This window comes from Desmodus rotundus, chromosome 4, assembly GCF_022682495.2.
Source record: "Desmodus rotundus isolate HL8 chromosome 4, HLdesRot8A.1, whole genome shotgun sequence".
Lineage (NCBI taxonomy): Eukaryota > Metazoa > Chordata > Mammalia > Chiroptera > Phyllostomidae > Desmodus > Desmodus rotundus.
In genome coordinates, this window is record NC_071390.1 from 165,859,147 (window position 1) to 165,882,240 (window position 23,094).

The 23,094-nt window shown below is 36.1% G+C and overlaps 1 protein-coding gene across 1 annotated transcript in view; it reads right to left on the reverse strand.

The window, feature by feature from the left end:
- Window positions 1-23,094, reverse strand: part of STIM2 (stromal interaction molecule 2) — a 134,173-nt gene that overhangs the window by 58,038 nt on the left and 53,041 nt on the right. Inside the window, exon 2 of the mRNA XM_053922454.2 lies at window positions 21,855-21,985. Coding sequence (XP_053778429.1) covers window positions 21,855-21,985 — 131 coding nt within the window. The remainder of the gene's footprint in view (window positions 1-21,854; window positions 21,986-23,094) is intronic.

Genomic DNA, 23,094 nt, shown 5'->3' on the forward strand with positions numbered 1-23,094 from the left:
TATAGATGAGAAAACCAAGGCTCAAAGAAGTTAAGTATTTTGCCCAAGATTGAAAATATAATGGAAAGCAAGGATATGATTCCAACCCAAGCAATTTGGTTGTGCTCAATAGCATAATATACTAGTTCAATATTACACATTTTTACCAACTACTTTGTGGCAGGGCTGTTTCAAAACACATTAAGCATTAATCTCAATTACTGCATCAAATTTCCATATTCTCCTATCTTTTAAGCTGTTACTTACAACTGACAGGCATTCAATTACAGTGTTTAGAACTAAAGTATTTTACAAAACTGAAGTAGACCCTCTGTTAATCTTACTTCAATAGTACAAAGAAAAAGTACTAAAACTTTTTTTGCTAAAAACCAACCTCTGCTATATTACTTCATTATATAAAGTTTTTAAATTACTCCCCACTGCCTACAAATAAAAAGCAAACTCTTTTTATGGCTTACACACCATTCCCAATCCTGTCCCTGACAGTCTTTTTGGTCTTATCTCTTCACACTTCCCCCATATTAATATATTAATCTAATTACATGAAACTAACAGTTTTTTCAAATTATTGTGCTTTTTATATTTCAATATTTCTGATTTTTCTTGTTTTGGTATTGTTTTACTTGGTATTTTTATTGATTTTCTTCTGATTCCAAAAATATAAGATAATACAAAAGATTACTTCAGAATCCACAATGCAGAAAGTTAAAATCCTCAGAGGAATAATTTTCTGACTTTTACATACTGACAATGGACATCACCTTCAGAAAAAAGACCAACTTTTGCTTTTGAATAGAGCTGTTCTCCACTGAAACAAACAAACAAAACAATTTAATAGCTATGTAATATTGAGCAAATCATTTCACTTTTTTGAGCTTCAATACTTTGGGTATAAAATGAAGAAACAAGTTTTTTAGGATCAACAACTCTACTCAACACGTGGTCAGCAGACTATGGTCACTGTTAAAACTGATACCAAACTGATACAGACAGAAATGGAAAGTAGCCACTTAGAAACCTTTGCAGCAATTAGACAATGTTTTCAAAGCATCTGACCCAAGCATGTGATAAATGTACTTACATGCATGGCCCTACGAATAATGAATTAAAAATGAAAAATCTGGTCCTTTACCACAGATAATTTGAAAAGCACTGACCTAAAGGTTGTTAGAAATAATGCCTTACTCTTTTTTTCTAAATGCCCTTTTTATAGGTTATTTTTAAAGGGGCACGCCTCATTACCCCAACTCCTCCTTGTCTATATTCCTATTTTCTATTCTCTTTTTCTGCCCACCCCTCCTGCTCTTCCTGACTGATGTCTTCAGAATCCAGTACATATATCTGAAAAAGTCACTGCCACTGAGATACCCAGAAATGTCCCCTATCCTTGAAGGGGTCCAAGAGCTATCGAGAAATTCTAGATTAAAAACCATAATGAACAGAACACAGAAGAAGCCTGCTTTGGAACTAGTCAGGTCAGTTGAAATAAATGGCAACTGTTTCATTTATATGATACATTAACAACAACATCAAATACAATGTCCTAGGAAATTCTTCTCACTCCATGAAGTCAAAGAACCCAGAAGTCCAGTTCTGTAGCTTCAGGATCAATATGTTTGAGGAAATAAAGCTAATTTCCATATACAGACTAGACTTGTTGCTTATTACTTGACTCTTTTAGAAAGCCCAGGATAAGTGTATAGTTATCTACTAAAATATGTGCTTAACAAAAATAAAAAATATTAAACATTTTTTAAGCTTATGATGGTATCTATAGCTCATTTGGTGTGAAAGAACTATCTGGCTCCTAAGAAAACTGGGTGAAAACTAAAAACACACACTGAATTGTATTTCCCCTGGAATTATCATTTGAAAATTAATATAGAGGGTGGGGCAAAAGTAGTTTTGCTGTTCATATGGAAAATAACACAATAATTAATAAATGATAGAAGAACTTGATATTTCACACACTCACAGCTGTAAACCTACTTTTGCCCCACCCTGTATACTTGTTTTAAAATATAAGCCCAAGATAACACAATTCATAACAAACCACATAAAAGTATATTCTATATCTCATGTATCTTCAAAATTTGATCATAAAATATGACTAGAAAACACTATTATCAAAATTACTTTAGTTGAAACATGCTTCACTGAAAATAAACTAGAAGTCATCAGCTTCCATTAAACCTTCTTCCCAAAATGCTATAAAAAAGCAGACCATCCTATCCAGACTTTTCTAAAACTTCCTAGAAAACTGCAAATTTTAGAATAGAGGCAGGGTACTAGAGAAATTTTCAAAGCAGTCACCAATAACTCAAAATGCATGTCAAATTACAAATATTTCTTATTCACAGAAATAATGAAATAAATCAAAAAACAGAATCTTAAATTCTATGAAGTATATCTTCAACTAATATAAAACGAATAATGTAAACTTCCTTGATAAGCATATTCATTTCTGCAAACTTACTACAGGTAAACCTGAATGACAATACAAATAAAGAATGCTCAATAAATAATGACTATGAATATTCTTTTCAAAAACATTCACACAGGTTATTGTTTGAATTAAATTCTTTTAGTACCATTAAAGAAATTACATACCCAGTTTCCAAAAGGTAGCTTTTAAATGATCAACCAATTTCAGTTTCTTGTACCCATTATCATTTTGTACTTTGTATTTGTGCTGTTATTTTTGTTCTATTTTGTTGTTTATATTTTATTTTTGTGTTATGTCCTTGTACTTATATTTTGTATTTATGCTATTATTCTTATAACACTGCTTTAATATTATCTGATACAAGGTAGTACAGTAAGTGCTCACTTAACATCATCTGTAGGTTCTGCGACTTTAAACAAAATGATGTATAATGAAATAAACTTTACCACAGGCTAATTGATATAAACAAAAGTTAAGCTCCTATGGCATCTCATTAACATTATAACAAAATTAGCTTGAATGCAATGACACTATTTGAGGATCTGCTGCATATACAAATTTGGGGGCTCTATTCAGCCTATACCTTTTGCCCTGAGAACCTATCTACCAAATTAGTATAAAGCCCTGAAGGTGCCCAGTCACAGCTCCCTCCCCCATCACCCACTGCCATAGCTATGTGATCAAAGGATGGACCCTTGACCCAAAAGAAAACAATCTAGAGCCTGATCAGGATAGCAGAATTCCATCTCACAGGAAACTGTAACTCAGATCATGAAAAGGTACAGCTGGTCATAGCTCTAGATTTTTAAGGTAATAAAGGCAGTGGTATTGAAGGTACCATTTTATGAGCAGTCAGGATGGACCAGGTGATAAGGAGAAGAGAGGAAGCCAACACACAAAGAGACAAACAGTCAGAGAGAACGGAGATGGGGACAGAGAGAGAAAGAAATGGTAGCAGAAACTGCCTCGGTTCTCGAAGACTTTCCAGTTTCAGCTCCTCAGGAGGCCTGGACTACACAATTCTTGTCCTAATTTCCATGATATGACAATGAAAAATCTGTTTCCCCTTTTATTTTTAAATAAACAATTTTAAGACCTGAATACCTAGCACGGATGATTTATTATCCCAGTTAGGCACTCAGACTCTGCACTCTGGCCGTTACTTAAATTCTCCTTAGCCTCATATTTCTTCTCTGTACAACCAGAAAAATAAAACTGTCTATCATGTATGGTTATGAAAATCAAATGCATAATGCACAGAAGTATTAGACAATAAAATTATATGAAATCAAAATATTTTGATTGGTTTTTATTTGTAAATGTTGTTTTGCTGTTAAAGTCTAAAGACTGAATAAATGAGTTTCACCCCAACTATACTGGCAGGCTTAATACACATTTGGGGGACTATGAGACATTTATAAAGAAAAGATTACCCAATATTCTTAAAGTACCATTTTAGATATTCTCAAACGAAACACATAACACAGAAGTAGAAAAACCACAGCTTTTTCACTAATAATATAAGCAGAGACTTTCCCAAAGGACACCTGTCATCAAAACAACACAGTGTCCAAGGTCTGATATGTAAGTCACTTAAAGCAGATGGGTTCCTTGAAACAAACTGCAGGGTCTTCCTATGTGCAATGTTTCTTGTATTTTGTATCTTCTCCAGTAAATGTCTCTATTCTTCATATTACATAGCTGGATACCTCCTGGACAGACCTCGTTTTTTGAGGTACTCTCTCTTAACTTTTATCCTAATGCAAGAATGTGTTACCTGGGTTCACCAAGGCACTGTTTGATAACTCCCAAGAATAATGCAGAACTAAATCAGGCATTCCCAGAGTCTTATTGAGATTAAAATTCTCTTATGTGTTTATTAACCATTTGTATTTCTTTTATGAAATGTCTATTGTATACTTAATTTACACATGGGAACATGTGTTGTTTTCTTTCTGATAAAATAAGAGACTACTGCCCTTCCAATCAAAATTAGAAAACCAACAAAATGAAAGAAAAGCTAACACAGGGTCCTACACATTATTGAGCCTCTAAACTACTCTTGAAAGCACTTAGTCCTAGACTTATGGTAATGTAATTTCAAATGTTAAACCAGTATTGTTTAAGCTACTTTAATTGAGGTATTCTATTATGTGCAACCAGAAAAAATCATCCTAAAATATATAGCAATCCCCCCTTATCCATAAGGGACACATTCTGAGACCCCCAGTGGATGCCTGGGACTGCAGATAGTACTGAACCCTGTATATACTAAGTTTTATCCTATACATACATACCTGTGGTAAAGTTTAATTTATAAATTAGGCACACTAAGAGATTAACAACAGCAAATAATTAAATAGAAATAATTTAATAATATACGCTAATGAAAGTTATGTAAATGCGGTCTCTCTCTCTGATAACTGATCGAATAACTGAAATGGCTACCAAGATACAGTAGGCAGGTAGCCTCTACAGAATGGATATGTTAGATAAAAGGATGAATCATGTCCTGGGCTAGACAGAAAGAGACAGCAAGAGATTTCATCTCACTACTCAGGTGCACAATTTAAAACTTATAAATTATTAGTGGAATTTTCCATTTAATATTTTCAGACCATGGTTGCCCATGGGTAACTGAAACCATGGAAAGAAAAACTGAAGTTAAGGAGGTGCTACTGTACCATTCTCGAACAACAATAACTCTTATAGCTTGCTGGTCCCCATCAATTAGGTCAGGTATTCAGAGTCCAGAATCATTTAGTGACTGGTAATAAGCAAAGATGGCTTTTGACACAAGGGAAAAAAGCAAGACACAAAGAGGGAATTTTAAATATAAGGAATAACAAAAGCAAACTGATGAACTAACTTTATAAGCCAGATTATCCAACTGCTTATTATTACATCTGCATATCCTTTTACTACAGACTGTTATGAAGCCATCCAAAATTTCCTTCTGGGATTTCCGGTCAAGATGGTGGCACAGGCAGACATGGCTCACCTCTCCGCATAACCACATCAAAATTACAGCTAAAATATAGAACAACCACCACTCAGAACAGTCAGAAATCAAACTGAATGGAAGTCTGACAACTACAGAATTAAAGAAACCACATCCATCCAGACTGGTAGAAGGGTAGTAGAAGGTATCCTTGAAAACTAATTATTTTTGGAAAGCTATAAATAATGGGAAAGAACCAACATTTATCCTGTATTCCCTACAGAAACCCAAATAACTGATGTATAAAAATTACTCTTTAAAGAAGTATTCCAACTAATAAAAACAAACCAAAAATACGGTTATTGAAGAAGAGAAGAAAAAAAGCTAAATCATTGTCCAAGGTTAGTAAGAAGAGATGAGATTGAGTACACAGTCGAAGAATTCACTTTCTCAAGGAGCTAGTGAACCCATGGTAACAGGAGAGAATACAGAGTTTATGGACATAAATGCAGGTAAGTGAGTCCCCAGTGGTTACATGGCCTCTGTTTATGAGAAAGGCAAATCCTTGGCATCTTCCCAAGCCTACTGAATGAGAAATTCTCAGTGGGCCATGTCATCTGTGTTTTGACAAGTCTTCCAAGTGATTCTGATGCACACAAAAGACTGAGACCACTGGACCATGAAGATCTAATGTTAAGTTTTTGAGTAGGGAAAGAGAATAACAAAACACCCAGTTCTAAAATGTTTTAATTAAGTAATAATAGTCAAAATAGACTTTAAAGGAAGAAACTAGCAATGGGAAGGCCACTTAGAAATCGAATCATAAAAACAAAACAACTCAGAGAGGGGGACAAGAAGAAGCACTAAGCCAGAGTTTTAAGTAAAACTGTGATATCATCAATAAAAATAACAGCATAGTTCAGGAGAGACAGGAAACAGGTTTTTAAGAGAGTCAGTGAGTGCCCTGGCTTGTATGGTTCAGTGGACTGAGTACCAGCCTGCAAACTGAAAGGTTGCCACTGCAATCCCCAGTCAGGGCACATGTCTGGGTTGCGGGGCAGGTCCCCAGCTGGGAGCGTGCAAGAGGCAACCAACTGATTGATGTTTCTCTCCCTCTCTTTCTCCCTCCCTTTCCCTCTCTCTTAAAATAAATAAATAAAATCTTTTTTTAAAAAAAGTCAGTAACTGCTTCAGCCTGAGACTTCCTAGACAGGAAAGCAGGGAGTGACACCAATGTAGTTTTTGAGGATTTAGGACAGAGTTGGAGAGCCTAGCATACAAAATCTAAGAATGGAATTCAGGATAGAAGTCAGAATTGAACATGCAAAGAAGTGATAATTAAAGCCATAAGCCTGAATAAAGCTCCGTAGTTGAAAGAAGGAAAAAGAGGCCCAAAAGACAAAAATCTTATGGAAGAGACTTGTGGTTTCTGGTAACACATGTAAGGAGATTGCAAGTTGCCACTTCATTCTAACCAGTAAAAAAGTTGAACTGATAGAATAGTAAAAAACTCTGCTTGGATCTATTAGAGAAGGGAGGACACAGAATTAACTGCTGCCCAATGCAGGGGTAGAAAAATCTGAACAGTAATTGTAAAATTGCAGAGAAGTCTAAGAATTACAAACTCCAGGAATATCCACTCATAAAGAGGGTGTTGAGGCTCAGTGAGTCATCCCAAAATGTACCTCTGAGGTATGTAAGTAATTTTGAACTAAAGGCAACAGAGACCCTGCAGACAAGAGAAAGTTCTGCCCCCTCCCACCCTTTCACTACCTAGAAGAATTTGAATCGGAGGCCTTGCCCATAGTAAAAGATTATCAGAGAAAAACTTTGTTCACCTATGTATTTGGTGAGGCAAACTCCTAATTACTGAACATTTATTTACCCTTCTTCTCATCCTGCGATGACCCTTTGAAGCCCCAACGTGTTTTACTTCTTTAGTTCAGAATGCCATATGTACCTCATTTTCCCTTTCTGTCCCTGAATCTCTCGTGTATGTGGTAGTCCCATGTGCATGCATGTAATTAAATTTGTTTTTTTTCTCTTGTTACTCTGTCTCATGCAGATTTAATTATTAGGCCAGCTAAAGAACTTAGGAGGGTAGAGAAAAGTTTTTTCCTACCTGACAAGAACCCCCATCATACTGTGAAAATTACCTCCACAAGCTTGACCAGATTCCCACAGCAAAAAAATCCCTTCCTGTTTCCAACAGGGGGAGGGAAAAAAGGAACCATTTCGAAATACTCCATTTTTAATTTATTCTTATGTGTGATGTAAGAAGGTGGTCTAGTTTCATTTTTCTGCACATACCTGTCCAATTTTCCCAACACTGTTTATTGAATAAACTATCTTTAGCCCATTGTACGTGTTTGCTTCCTCTGTCAAATATTAATTGATTATAAAGGTGTGGGTTTATTTCTGGGCTCTATATTCTGTTCCATTGACCTATGTGTCTGTTTCTATGCCAGTACCAGGCTGTTCTGATAACTATGGCCTTGTAGTATAGTTTCGTATTAGGCAGTGTGATTCCTCCAACTTTGTTCTTCTTTCTCAGAATCACTGTTGCTATGTGGAGCCTTTTGTGGTTCCATATAAATTTCTGAAATATTTGTTTTAGTTCTGTGAAATACGTCACTAGAATCATACGTGATAAGAATTGATTTTCCATTAATAGATGAGTGGACTAAACAAGTATGGGACTTTTATACAATGGAATACTACTTGGCTATAAAAAAGAAGAAAGTTTTACCCTTTGATACAAGTATGGATGGACCTGGAGAGCATTATGCTAAGTGAAATAAGCCACTAAGAAAAAGACAAATACCATATGATCTCACCCATATGTGGAATCTAATGAACAAACTGAACTAACAAGCAAAACAGAGACAGACTCATAAATGGAGAGCAGGTGACAGCTAGTTGGGGGGAGATTTAAGGGGTGGAGGGATAGAGCAAAAAGGAAAAAGGACTCATGGACAAGGACAACAGGGTGGTGACTGCTGCAGGGAGGGAGATATAAGGGGACTAAATAGTAATGGAAAAAATACAATGAAGATTAAATTTTAAAAAAGCAACTCCAGATGACTCTGTTCCTCTAAAGAAGGCCTGCTCTCAGGGGAAACTAGTTACCCAGAGCCTAACCCATGGGCATATTATCAGAGCCTAACTAACCAGGGGAAATACTCAACTCCAGCAGGCTCTATCCTTCCAGTGAGTGGGAGAAGGGAAATACCCAACTCCAGCTCACTCCAGCCATCCCATCTCACCTAAGGAAGAAGAAATAACAAAAACTACGGAATACTGGCAAAGTTTACAGTCCAGAGACAGAGGCTAACTGAGAAAAAACATGAGACCTAATAACAGGACTGTAGAACACTGCCCCCTGCCACACCTCACCACCTTATTACTAGAAGCCTATTTACAGCAGTTCCTTTTACCCCATACATCATGTCCAGCTGTGCAGAAAAAAATTACACGGCATACCAGAAGGCAAAAAACACAATCTGAAGAAACAGAACAAGTATTAGATCAGACACAGCAGGAATGTTGGAATTATGAGACCAGGAATTTAAAACAACTATAACTAATATGCTATGGGCTTTAATGGATAAAGTAGGCAGTACATAAGGCCAGGCAATGTAAGCAGAGGGATGGAAATCCTAAGAAGGAACCAGAAAGAAATGCTAGAGATCAAAAACTGTAACAGAAATAAAGAAAGTCTTAATTTAGTAGACTGGGCTTATTAGTAGATTGAATATAGCTGAAGAAAAAAATTTGTGAGGTAACTAATGAGCAAAGTTGAACCAGAGACATGGAAACATGGAACAGACTGACAGCAGCCAGAGGGGAGGGGGATGGGGATAATGGTAGAAAGAAGGGGAAGGGCCTAGTCAAAGAACATGCATGAATGACTCACGGACATGGACAATGGTGTGCGGATTGACTGTGGGAGCGGGGGTAGGGAGTGGGCCAGGTGGAGGAGGGGCAAAGGGAAAACCATTGGGACAACTGTAATAGAATAACAATTAAAAAATAAAATAAAATATAAAAAAAAATTCTGACCTAGAGGATATACCAACTGAAACCTCAAAAACTAAAAAGCAGAGAGAACAAAGATGGAAAAACAGACAAGAAAACATCCGAGGATTGTGGGACAACAACAAAAGTATAGTATGTGTGTAATAAATATACCAGAGGAAAAGAAAGAGATAAAAGAACTGAAAAAGTACCTGAAACAATAATAACTGAGGGTTTTTAGGGCAGCAAAAAATACTCTGTATGATATTATAATGATGAATGTATCGTTATACATTTGTCCAAAGCTATAGAATGTACACCACCAAGAACAAACCCTAAAGCAAACCATGGACTCACTGGTTAAAAAAAGAAAAGAAAAGAAAAAGTACCAATCTGGTGAGTGAGGCTGATAACAAGAGACACTATGCATGTGTGGGGGTATAGGGTACATGGAAAATCTGTTTCTCCATCTCAATTTTGTTGTAAACCTAAAACTTCTCTTTAAAAAAAGTTAAGTCCTAAAAAATAAAGCTTATGTAATGCATACGCTTAAGGGTGCAAGAAAAGCAAGAACAATGAAGACATCAGAGAAGTGATCAGAAGCAGGAAGAAAAATCAAGCAAGCACATTTCAAAACTATCCATCCCCCACAACACCACACTTGAGTCAGACTTTATTATTCACTGCTGCACAACTTAGTACCTCTACGTTCTTGCTTTAATGCCTTTCTCCTACCCTGACCTACCTTCATCTTGGAATGTCCTACCTACCATCTACACCTGTAAAAATCAGACCTATTTCTAAAAGTCCATCTCAAGGACTCCTCCTATACGAGTTTTCCTGGATACCCAAAAAACAGATGTGCCCTTTACCTTCTGAAACACAGGAGCACTTCCATGATTCATGTGCATTCCTAGTATATAATTTGCCGTAATAGGAGGGCCCCCCCAAAAAAACCCGGAATTATCTTCTGGAAGGCAGGCCCCTTGTAGTACAGGCTTCCCCCTCTAGGTGGGTGTTCTAGGAATCCATCTGTATCAATGTACCAGCTGGCGTTGTTGTGAGAGGCTTCAGTGAATTTTTTTTTTTTGAAGACTCAAGGTGTTTGCCCATCTCATGATGGGTGATTTACAAGCGTACCTGCCCACACCACACTGAGTGTTCAGCAGTTTTTGACCAAAAACGGCATGACCCCCATGCTCCACCCTCACTATTCACCCAATCTCATCCCAAGATACCTTTTGTTTGTTTCCCTGAATGAAAAAAGTCCTCAAAGGGAAACATTTTGCTGATGTGGAAGAGGTGAAACAAAAAACGGCAGAAGCACTAAAAGGCATAAAAATCGATGAGTTCAAAACTGTTTTGAGCAGTGAAAAAAAAGTCTTGATAGATGTATTGCATCAAATGGAGAGTACTTTGAAGGTGACTGAAGTTTAAACATGGAACAATAAATAAACATGTTTTATAAATAAATTCCAGGGTTTTTGGGTCCCCCCTCATATGTCTTGTATTACATATCTGTAACATTACGTGCACGGCCCACTACATGGTTAATTCATGTAGTCTAAGTTAATTCGTGGTTAATTCAAGGTCTAAGCTCATATTTTTTCATTCTGCCCCATATTTAGTATAGTGCTGTACACATAAATAGAACTGGAAATACTAGGTGTGTTTTGTTTTTAATTGGTCAAGAATGTTGGCATATTTCCCAAGCCGTTGAGGGAATCAGGAAAAATAAAATGAAAACTAGAACAAAACAAAAGTCAACTACTTAATTTTTAAAATAATTTTACACCCTGGCCCATACGGCTCGGTTGGTTGGGCATAGCCCCTGAGACTGAAAGATCGCAGGTTTGATTCCCAGGAAGGGGACATGCCTACTTGCAGGTTTTCTCCCAGTCAGGGTGCCTGTGAAAGGCAACCGATTGATGTTTCTCTCACATCGATGGTTCTCTCCCTCTCTTGCCCTCTCTCTATACAATCGGTAAGCACATCCTTGGGTGAGGATAAAAAAAAGGGTTTTTAAATTATTTAAAAATTCCTGTATCTCCTTGGTTAAGACCTGAAAGAAATTTTAGCTACTTATGGGATATAATGTGTTTTTTAAAAGGTCAGTTGGCAAGGATGAGCAATTAAAATAAAATGTTGTAAATTTTTTTTTAATTATTTTAAACATTTTCAGGATCAAGGAAAAATATTTCTTCAGTTTAAAAAAAAAAGTGCTCTTTATCAATTGAGTCCTATAGTTTCATCCCTATAGATCTAATAACACTGTAAAAAGGTCAGGGGGATAGTCAGAAGCGAGTCATCAACACTTAACTCTAAACCTCAGTCTCCTCATCTATAAAATAAGATACCACCTGTCATCCCTATCTCAAAAAAAAAAAAATCGCTAAAGATAATGTGAGACAGTAGAAAATGCTTCATAAACCATGATGTTACAATCAACATACAATGAGGTTACCTAGGGCTAAAAGCAATTTACCTCACATCTCTCTGACACAGCACAGTACCTTACCTTAAAACTGCAGAAAACAGCTTTCTAGAGCACAACGGCCTTCTGAAGACCATGTGATTAGTGACTGCAACACTAAGTCCTGGGAGAAATTCTGGCAGGCCAAACACGAATAGGTCCACAGGAATTTAGACTGTTGCATAAGTGATAGTCTGATATGAAAATTTGGGAAAGACAGGAAACTTACTATTAAATTTTTTTATTCTAAAAATAAAAGAAAGGGTCAATGAGTATTATTTTATCTGGAGAGCATTACGCTGAGTGAAATAAGCCAGGAGGTGAAAGACAAATACCGTATGATCTCACATATAAGCAGAACCCAATCAACAAAACAAGCAAGCAAAATATAAACAGAGACATTGAAATAAAGAACAGACTGACAGTGACCAGAGGGGAGGGGGGAGGGGATAACAGGGAAAAGAAAGGGAATGGTCATCAAGGAACATATAAAAAGGACCCATGGACAAAGCCAAAGGGGGGGGTAGGATTGAGGGTGGGAGGTGGGGGTGGGAAATGGAGACAATTGTACTTGAAAAACAATAAAAAATTAACATAGAAAATATTAAGATGTATTATTTCTAAAGACTAAATTAAAAGACACCAAAAAAGCACTTAATTCTAAGAAACAGGAGTAAAAAAAAATACCCAAGTCTCTGCCATGTTACTAGAAAAACTGTACTACATAAAAAGATTTAGGGTGATAAATTAAACAGAAATAGATCTAAGCTTTACTAATAGCACAAACCTTTGCACAACACTTAGGTCAATTTAGTAACAACTTAGTGAAGGAGTGAGATCCAGATCAAGGCAAGTACAATGGAAAGCAGTCTGTGATAAGACATACAGCAAAGTACTTACAAAGCCTCATTTGCCTGGGACAGTCCTCATATACACCCACTGGCCTGATGTAATTATTAATAGCACCCTCTTTTACTCTAAACATTATTCTAGTTTGGGTGATGAATTGTGCAGTCACCCTATCTATAATGACAACAATATACAGCACAGAGTTAATGATACTGTAAAGGTACAATTTTATTTAATTCATTTGTGAAATGGAAATAAACAGGTTCTGTACCCACCCCAACTCAGAGGTCTTTTAGAAGATGAGCCAATATGTGAAGCATGCTAAACTCTCACAAAAGCATATTACATAAGTGCAGTGCCATGCTGGGATCCTGAAAAGGCCCAGGTAAGGAGGGGAGGGGAGGCGCAGGACTGGCAGTGCCGTTGGGCTGGAGCTGAAGGAGTACAGATGCAGGAGTACTGAGTCACACTCCTACTCCTCTGCCCCCTTCCAGGCTGTAACAGTATGTAATATGAAACTCTTGTTAAGGTATATTAAAAATTGATGAAACAGGAATGGGAAACAATTTTTAATGAAAAACTGTATATATCTAAATTTTTTTTTAATTTTTCAATTAGAGTTGGCATTCAGTACTATGCTAGTTTAAAGTGTCTAGCATGGTGGTGAGATATTTATGTAACTTACGAAGTGATCCCCCAGTAAGTCTAGTACCCACCTGGCACCATATAGTCATTACAGATCACTGACTTTATTCTCTATACTGCACTTACATCCCTGTGACTATTTTGTAACTGCCCATTTGTACTTCTTAATCCCTTCGCCTTTTTCACCCAGTCCCCCAACGCCACTCCTTTCTAGCAATCATCAGTTTGTTCTCTGTATCTATGAGTTTGTTTCTATTTTTTCATTTATCTTGTTTTTTAGAATCCACATGTAAGTGAAATCATATATTTGTCTTTCTCTGTATGACTTCTTTCACTTAGCATAAAACAATCTAGATCCATCCATGTTGTCAAAAATGGTAAGATGCCATTCTTTTTTTATGGCCAAATAATATTTCATTGTACATATGTACCACATCTTTCTCCAACTGCCTACTGATAGACACTTAGGTTGCTTCCATATCTTGGCTATCGTAAATAATGCTGCAGTGAACATAAGGATGCATACATCTTTTCAATTAATGTTTTGGATCTCTTCAGATAAATACCCAGAAGTGGGACTGCTGGGTCAAATGGTAGTTCTATTTCTAATTTTGTGAGGAACCTCCATATTACTTTCCATGGTGACTGCTATACCCACTGACATCTTAACTGCAACTCTGTGTGAGACCCAGAGCCAGAAGACCCAACTAAGCTGCACCTGGACTTCTGGCCCACAGAAACCATGAGGTGATACAAGTATACTGTTGTAAACCACTACATTTGGGAGAAATTTGTTACACAGCAATAGATAATTAATAAATAGGTTAAACTTTTAACTGAGAAAATGAAAAAACACATGAATTTATTCCTTTAGAAACAGTACTCCACATAATTTAAAACTCATTGACCCTATTTTTTAAACTATTTTCTATTTTTTCCTAACCTTACTTTTGCCTATTTTCATAAGTGACTCTCCTTGTTTCAGATATAGATACAGCTGGACTGTTAACTAAGTTCTCTGAAGTGTCTAGACAAATAATGTCAAAGGTTTTCAGGCAGAACAGCTAACAGAAGAAAAACTGAAATATTAGGTACAATATTTTTCATGTAAGTTGATCTTAAAGTTGACTATATATCAAACCAACTGATAGGAACAAAAACTCTAAAACTATGCTGAATGACATCAATGAAAGGTGCAAATGGATTAAAAAAAGAAAAACTAGAAAATGAGAAGGAAGTTTTTAAAATTTAAAGGAAAAAAACAAAGTTCATACACACTAGAAACTATACATTTTCAGTCACAAAGCGGGTAATAACAATGTGAATTCTCACTGACTCCTACTGCTGTGCTCAGAGCACCAAAGCCATTCATTTGTGTTGTTAAAATTATTTGTTGATCAAGTACCCATACTTGCCAAAATATCTTCAATATTGACAACATGCAAACTGGACCATACTCAGCAACTCGATCTAAACAGGTCACAGATTCCATATATATTGACATCTAATCTTTTTTTTAGCATGGGCCAAAAGATAATGACCTAGAGAGCAAAAGCTTTCCATCTTGTTCCTAATCTGAAATACTCCTAAATCCTCCGATTTCAATTTTACAACAGCTCTGGAAAACTGTCAGATATTTACTCTCTTACTTGTCCTAACAGTGCATACTTTAAGTGTGACCTTTTTAATGAGGTCTACCATGACCACCCCACTTAAAATTACAGCCACCCATCACCTAGCTGACCTGATCCCACTTTCCCAGCTTAGTTAGTTTCCCAGCTTGTTTAGTCTGCCTTCCCTTAGCACCCACAGAACATTAGCTTAACGGCTGAAAGATTTATATGAACACTGTCTGTTTCTAACATACTCCAACATCTATTTGGGTATCTGACATATAACAGACCCTCAAGTATTAGCTCTATATTAAATGAATGAATAAACTAGAAAAGTAAATTCTTTATCACATGACCCCCCCAAAAAAAAACATACAAAAACAAAAACAGAGGACACTAAAGAGGAAAAACATTGTTTTCAACCAGCATTTTAAAATGCTAAATTTTTTTCCAAATTTTACAAAAAGCAGTATTTCAAACCAATATATACAACAAGAAATAAAGTATTTTAAATGTCTTACTAAGCTTTCCTATTAAAACTGTGGTCTCCTCATTATGCCTGCTCAAGGTCCACAGTAGTATTGCTATTTACTCCCACTTCTTTAAAAAAGAGACACTTGTACGAAAAACACAAACCTAGATGTAGCTACACTGAACTGAAGGCACCAAACCAGCCCAAGAACTACAGAATTAGTAACTCATTCCTTACAGCCCACAACACACCATAGTTTCTAGATAAGTACTGTCTAACAGAAATAAACTGTGATCTATATATGTGATTTTAACTCTTCTAGAAGTTACATTAAAAAGTAAAAAGAAACAAGTAAAACTAATTTTATATTATACTTCAGGTAACCCAGTATGTCCATAATAAAAAATATTTCCTACTATAATCTGACCAGGAATCAAACCTTCGACCTACTGGTCTACTGGGGACACTGCAACTAAGTGAGCCACACCACCAGGGTGTGACAGAAGTGTCTTTTGCCCTTAATTTATGCTAATTGGATTACGTAGGGTTGGTCTCCTAAAATAGCCTCAGGATGCAACTAGTGACCAGGACGGATAGATTGAGGTTGGAACTTTCAGTCCCACCCACCTCACCTCTGGGGAAACTAAGGTTTATTAAAATAAACTCTTGAACTTTGAGATTCAGAGCACTTTCAGGTTGGTGAACACATTGAGGTGCTGGGAAGGTGGCATGCCCTTCCTCCCATACCTTGTTCTAAGTATCTCTTCCACTTGGTTGTTCTGGAGCTGTATCCTTCAACAGTACACATAAGTAAAGTGTTTTCCCTGTTTTGTGATCCATTCCAGCAAAACGTCAAATCTGAGAAGGGGCTGTGGGAACCCCTGGCTGAGAGCAGGCTGGTCAGAAGTACACATGGCCAGAGACTTTTGACTGGCATGTGAACTGGGGGCAGTCTTGTGAAACTAAGCCCTTTAACCTGTGGGATCTGACACTACTCCAGGTAGGCGTTGTCAGAATTAAACTGAATTGTTGGACACCCAGTTGGTGTTGGAGAATTGAAGACTTGATCGGTGTTAGAAAACATCCCCAAGTAGTAATATTTATGACTCCATATATCAATACCAAAGTAATTTCTATTATGTAGATTTTTAAAATAAAGAATCTAGCTTTATTCTAGGTGCAAAATTAACTAATCTCAGTAAGTTAATTTTTAACTCTTGCACTGTGGCTATCTAAAACTATTCCATCTTCAAAGTGAAAATGTGCACCAATCTTTTCAAACACTTTATAATACTAAGACTCTTAATTAACCACATATGCTCTTCCAGTCTCACTTCTCCCTCCCCCCCTAAATAATCCCTCAGCATTAAAACAATGTAAGCAATAATTAGGTCCTCAAGTAACACCAACGTCAAAGGAAAATGAAGCACTACCAGCGTAATAACTTAAAAGTGTGTCCTCTCAGCACAGTACCCCAAAGTTTAATGTTAAAAGTTATCTCCAACTTCATTGTTGGATATAGTTATAAAACAACACATACCATCCATATACTAAATACTATACACTTCAGAGTTGGCATGGAATTTGTTTAATAAAACTAATACAGTTATACTATAAACGACTAAGAAAATGTACAACAATAACTTTAAGGAAAGCTACTTAGCCTGGAAAATAATTCTGTCTATAAAAGTACTTAATATGATAATAAGTTACATTTATTCCATAATTTATAGATATTGTAATAATTTAGACTAATAGAATTTATGTTAGCATATTTAATATTCAATTCTTAAACAATTACATTGACCACAAAGTAAACCATTCAGACAATCTTGAGACGATTAGAAAGAACAATTCATCACTAATAATCCAGAGTATTATTACTAAAAGTAATCTTAAAGCTTGAGTGTGTGTGTGTGTGTGTGTGTGTGTGTGGAGAAGTAAAGAAATGCTGATGATGTTGAAAGAATATAATAAAATAAAATATAATAAAATATAATAAAATGACTGACAATAAATGACTACTTTATGTTGGTTTCCAGTAATAGTAAAACTCAATAACCCATCAATTCATTTCATTCTACCTGATGACAGAGTATATTTAAGTACTTTTTTAAGTTGGAAACAGCATAAAATAGGATTATCCTATCATCTGTGGTTCTACAAATGAATGAAATAAATTGGACTATTTATAACTGGAAGCCATGATTCCAACACTAATGTCACTGGGCTCTAAATACCAAAATGATTTAACCACAATGAGAAGAGATAATCTCAATAAGCACAAGTCAGTAATTTAGAGACATTAAATATAAAATGAAAGAGTTAATATCTGATCTAATAAGCACTAAGAAATCACTATTAAGTTTTCTAGCCAGAGAAAAATACTCTCAAAGTGATATTCAAGTGGATTAGATGAGAAAAATTTAGAGGTGATAATCTAGATACAAGATAATAAACACCTAAATCAGCAATTTTCAACTGTTTCCATCCCATGGCACACATAAACTAACTACTAAAATTCTGTGGCACATCAAATAATGTATTTTTTGCTGACCTGACAATAAAAATAATTTTAATTCATACCAAATAGCCATTGTTGTGTTGGCTATTATCAGTTTTTTTATCAATCTGGTTTAGAGATGGAGGAATCAGTAGTAACCTAAACAGAAATGAGTATTCTTAAGGTAAATACTTTATACATCAGGTCAAGAATAGATCTTCAAAGAATGTTACGGTTAGATAACAATGTGATTAAATAACAATATCACTAGAGGATGTCACTGTCATATAACATTAGCTAACAGTATAGTAAGTAATGTAATTGAGTATTATATCAACTAAAAGAGAAACTCTTCAACGGTGCCAAATACAACAAAGTGTTTCAAGAGGACTGAAAAATAACCAAGGGATTTGGTAAGAATGAGACCACAGAGGAATAAAGAAAACCACTTCTATGTAGAAACTGAGAGGAACACCAGATGAAGGGGGAAGATGAGACCACTTAAGAAACAAGGCATTATCTGACTCTCTAAGATGGCAGTGGAGTACATGGAAGCTACACTAACCTCCTCCCAGGACCAAACTGGAATTACAACTAAATTACAGAAAAATCACTGAATAAGCTACTGATCACTAGCTGAAGGGAAGTCTCATAATCAAGACTTACAGAAGAAACAACATCACTACAACAAGACTGGTAGAGAGTGCAGAGATGCACAAGCATTGGCTGGGCTCTCATGGCTGGCAAGTGAAGTGCTAGAGGAATATTTCAGCAGCCGGGTGGGTTCCCTCTGAGAAGTGTGGGGACTAAACCCCAAGCCAGGCTCCCCAGTCTAGAGCCCCAGATACATCAATACTGCAATACATCAAAAAGACCATACACCATGATCAAGCAGGATTCTTTCTGGTAATGCAAGCTTGGTACAACATTCACAAATCAATAAATGTGATTCACCACATAAATAAAATGAAGGATAAAAGTCACATGATCACATCAATAGATATAGAAAAAGCATTTGATAAAATCCGGCACCCATTTATAAAAACTCTCAGCAAAGTGGGAATAGAGGGAACATACATAAACATAATAAAGGCCATATATGACGAACCCACTGCCAGCACCATACTCAATAAAAAACTAGATGTGTTCCCCTTGAGATTGGAAACAAGACAGACATGTCTACTTTCACCTCTCTTATAGTACTGAAGTCCTAGCCATAACAATCAGACAGAAAGAAGAAATAAAAAGCATCCAAATAGGAAAGGAAGAAGTAAACTGTCATTATTTGCAGATAACATGATACCTACCATACATAGATAACCCTAAAGATTTCACCTAGAAACTACTAGAACTGATAAATGATTTTAGTAAAGTAGCAGGATACAAAATAATATCCAGAAATCAGTTCCATTTTTATATGCCAGTAATGAACTATCAAAAAGGGAAACTAAGGAAACAATTTGCTTTCCTTATAATTCCATTCCATTTCCATTTGTAATTGCTTTAAAAATAATGAAATACTAGGAATAAATCTTACCAAGGATGTAAAGGACCTGTACTCAGAAAATTATGAGACACTGAAAAAAGAAATTAAAGAAGATACAAATAAGTGGAAGCACATACCATGTTCACAGATAGAAAGGACTGACATCATTAAAATGTCCATAATACCCAAGCAATCTATAGATTTAATGCTATTCCTATCAAGATACCAATGATGTAATATTTGGGAAAATATTTGTTCACAGAACTGGAACAAATAGCAACAGAGATCCTGAGAAAAAAGAATAAGGATGGAGAAATAAAGCTACCTAATATCAAACTATACAATTCAACATAAGGTCACAGTCACCAAAACAGCAATGGTACTGGTATGAAAACAGACACATAGATCAATGGAACAGGATAGAGAACCCACAAATAAACCCACACCTTTTTAGCCAATTAATATTTGACAGAGGAAGCAAGCACATACAATGAGCTAAAGATAGTTTATTCAATAAATGGCTGTGGGAAAATTGAACAGATACGTGCAGAAAAATGAAACTAGACCAACTTCTTACACCACCCACAAGAATAAATTCAAAATGGATTGAAGACTTAAATGTCAGACACAAAACCATAAAAATCCTGGCAAAAAACATGGGCAATAAAATCTCGGACATTGCTCATAGAATTATTTATTTTTCCTGATATATCTCCTCAGGCAAGGGAAACAAAAGGAAAATTAAATGATGGGACTATATCAAGCTAAAAATCTTTTACAAAGCAAAGGAAATCATTGACAAAATAAAAAGACAACCCACTAAATGGGAGAACAAATTTGCCAATACATCTGATAAGGGGTTAATATCCAAAATTTATTAAGAACTTATAAAATTCAACATCAAAAAAACAAACAATCCAATTTAAAAAATGGGCAAAGGACCTGAATGGACACTTCTCCAAAGAGGACATAGACGTGGCCAATAGACATATGAAAAGATGCTCAACATCAGTAATCATCAGAGAAATGCAAATTAAAACATCAATGAGGTTTATGCGAACAGTAAGTGCTGGCGAGACGTGGAGAAAGGGGGACCCTTTTGCACTGTTGGTGGGAATGCAGACTGGTGCAGTCACTGTGGACAGCACAAAAAATTAAAAATGGATCTGCCTTATGATCCAGAGATCCACTTTCAGGAATTTATCTGAAGACACCTGAAACACTAATTCGAAAGAATATAAGCATGCCTATGTTCATTGCAGCGTTATTTACAATCACCAGGATCTGGAATCAGCCCAAGTGTCCATCAGTGGATGAGTAGATAAAACAACTATGGTACATACACACAATGGAATACCATTTGGCCGTAAAAATGGATGGACCTGTAAACATTATGCTAAGTCAAATAAGCCAGTCAGAGAAAGACAAACATCATATGATCTCACTCATATGTGGAATCTAATGAACAAACTGAACTAACAAGCAAAATAGAGACAGACTCATAGAGAGCAGGCTGACAGCTGTCGGAGGGGAGGGATTAGGGGGTTAGAAAGATCAAGCAAAAAGGAAAAAGGACCCCATGGGCATGGATTACAAGTGTGGTGGTTGGGGGTGGGGGGGTGCGGTTATAAGGGGAATAAATGACAATGAAAAAACATAATAAAAATACTAATAAGGAAGAAATAAAGCATGATTTTTTGTACAATGGGTACAGGTTGTTATATAGATAACCCCCAATAAACCACATCTCCTGGTATTCATGCCCTATATAATCCCTCCCACTGGACTCTGAGCTTAGCCAAACTTGCTTTAGCCAATCTGATATTAACAGGCACTGTCAAGCAGAGACATGATAAGCACTTTCACATGGGAACTTGTTTTCTTAGAACACTGCCACTTGGAAGCCAGCTGCCATACTGTAAGGAAGCCTGAGCTAGACTCCTGAATGATTAAGAGGTCACATGGAGAGAGACTCTGGATAAGAGGGAATCTTAAATATTCCAGACCCGGCAGAGCTCCCAACTAAGTGGAACTGCCATAGGGACCTCAGCCCCAACTCAAGGGTACAGAAAAGGTGCTAGCTAAGCAGTCAACCCAGAAAATCGGAAGAAATAATAAAGTGTTGTATTTTAAGCCATTAAATTTTGTGGCAATAGAGTCAGAAAAAAATACATGTTTGAGAAATCCAAGAACCTGAGACTAAGGATTCTTAAAAAACTGGGTAAACTTGATATACACATGAAGGAAAAAAAGGGGGGGAAAACACATAAATACAAAGGGAAAAATTAAAATGTAAAGAGACAAACAAAAGATGTTGAAGGAGTTGAGTCATATAACGAATAATGGGAAAATTTAATACTAAAACCTCGTTGTGTGTTATGGGAATACAAGAGAAATTTTTCCACCTACTTCATCACTTTCATCTACTTCAATTCCACCATCTTTGTCATCATCCATTTGTTTATGTATTGTTTGAAGAGCTTCCAGACTAAATCTATCTTCTTCCGTAAAGCATGGGGGACTCAGTGACATGCAGGGATCTGAAATAGAACAAAGAGCAATTACTAACTTGCCACACCAAATACAGGCAATAGTTAGAAGGTATAATTTTTTTAAAACTCAACAAATTGAATTTCAAACTAAGTCAAACTAAGAGGCTTTTAAAAGAACATTGTAACAATAGCCAGAGGGGAGTGGGGAGGGGATAGTGGGGAGAGGGGTCTATAGGAGCTACTATAAAGGACGCAAGGACAAAATCAAGGGGGAGGGTAGAGGTGGAGGAGGGAGGTGGGACTGGCTGGGGTGGGGTGGACAGATGGGGAGAAAATGCAGACAACTGTAACTGAATAAAAATAAATTAATTAATTAAAAGTCTAACAGTATTCTTCAAATCAAAAGTATAATATATGAACACAAATGACTAAAAATAAATAATTCAACTTAATTGATATTAGGCAACTACAACCAGGAATTATACCAGTAGTAACTTGAGGTTGTCTACATTCTTCAACATCTTTACTAATTTCTTCTTATGTAACCCATTGTATTTACCAATTATCTCCCTTTTTGGGGGAATTCATCCCCAAAAAAGATGAATACCTCCTTAAAAAAAAAAAACTAATAATCACAGAATACAAGGTGCTATTCTTTGTATAAAACAGTTTAAATAAAACGTAAGTCCTAGGAAAATATCACAAAGAATACAAGAAAAGGAAATGTAGAATATTTATATGACCCTTAAGGACTTTTTTTCATTTTTCTATTTGAGAGAATCCAAGAGTTAACCCATATGACTTTTTTAAATGCACAACTTCTACATTCAACAAGAAAAAGCCACAAAAAGACTGAAGTTTTAAAAATCTTGTTCCTGATGGCTCCCTTAATATATATTTACTGGTTAAAACTCTTCCTATGGGAAATATGTGAATCCTCACATTCAGGTTGTCGAAAACTATCAGTTTAGAGAGAGACTGTGGGGTTTTTCATGGCTTAAAATCAGATTGATAAAAATCACCCCTTGTGTACTAACCCAGTAAACCATAATGGAAAAGCACTGACAAAACTTCATTCACACCCAAGCTGGCTACTGGTGATGGACTGACAAATTTCAGCCACTTGCTTCTACCAGTTCTCTAAAATAATATCCCTT